This window comes from Morone saxatilis, unplaced genomic scaffold (assembly GCF_004916995.1).
Source record: "Morone saxatilis isolate NCDOM2014 unplaced genomic scaffold, NCSU_SB_2.0 Contig17, whole genome shotgun sequence".
Classification (NCBI taxonomy): domain Eukaryota; kingdom Metazoa; phylum Chordata; class Actinopteri; family Moronidae; genus Morone; species Morone saxatilis.
The window spans coordinates 257,156-257,531 of record NW_023339729.1 but is presented as its reverse complement, the minus strand read 5'-3'; the positions used below and the strand labels follow the sequence as shown (position 1 = coordinate 257,531).

Genomic DNA, 376 nt, shown 5'->3' with positions numbered 1-376 from the left:
AGAGAGAGAGAGAGAGTACAGCAACAGTAGCAACGACAGTGAACGTTACCTCCACCCCGCTGGTTGGAAAAAGGATCCTCTGTGAGTGAACCTGAACTCACCTTCCATCAGTGAAACTGACTTGAATTCAAAGGGAATGTTGTTCTTCTTGGCAAAGATATAAACGGAGCGGCAGGGCTGAGAGAACATGTCCAGGTAGAGCTCTAACGCCATCGTTGCTTCTGAGTACAGAGCTTTCTCCTCTCCGACACTTTCTGCTGGAACTTTATTTGAGGAACCAAAGATCGTTTACATGACTAAGATAGTTCACGCCCTCCCTACTCCAGAGACAGCCTGTGGAGGAAGCAGAGGCAGATCCCTCATTGGCTGCTGCTGT

The 376-nt window shown here is 48.7% G+C and overlaps 1 protein-coding gene across 1 annotated transcript in view; it reads right to left on the bottom strand.

The window, feature by feature from the left end:
* The window catches only part of gstt1b (glutathione S-transferase theta 1b), a gene marked incomplete in the record, with an annotated part of 4,630 nt that extends 4,254 nt beyond the window's left edge, over window positions 1-376 (bottom strand). Inside the window, 1 exon segment of the mRNA XM_035660885.1 lies at window positions 98-376. Coding sequence (XP_035516778.1) covers window positions 98-213 — 116 coding nt within the window.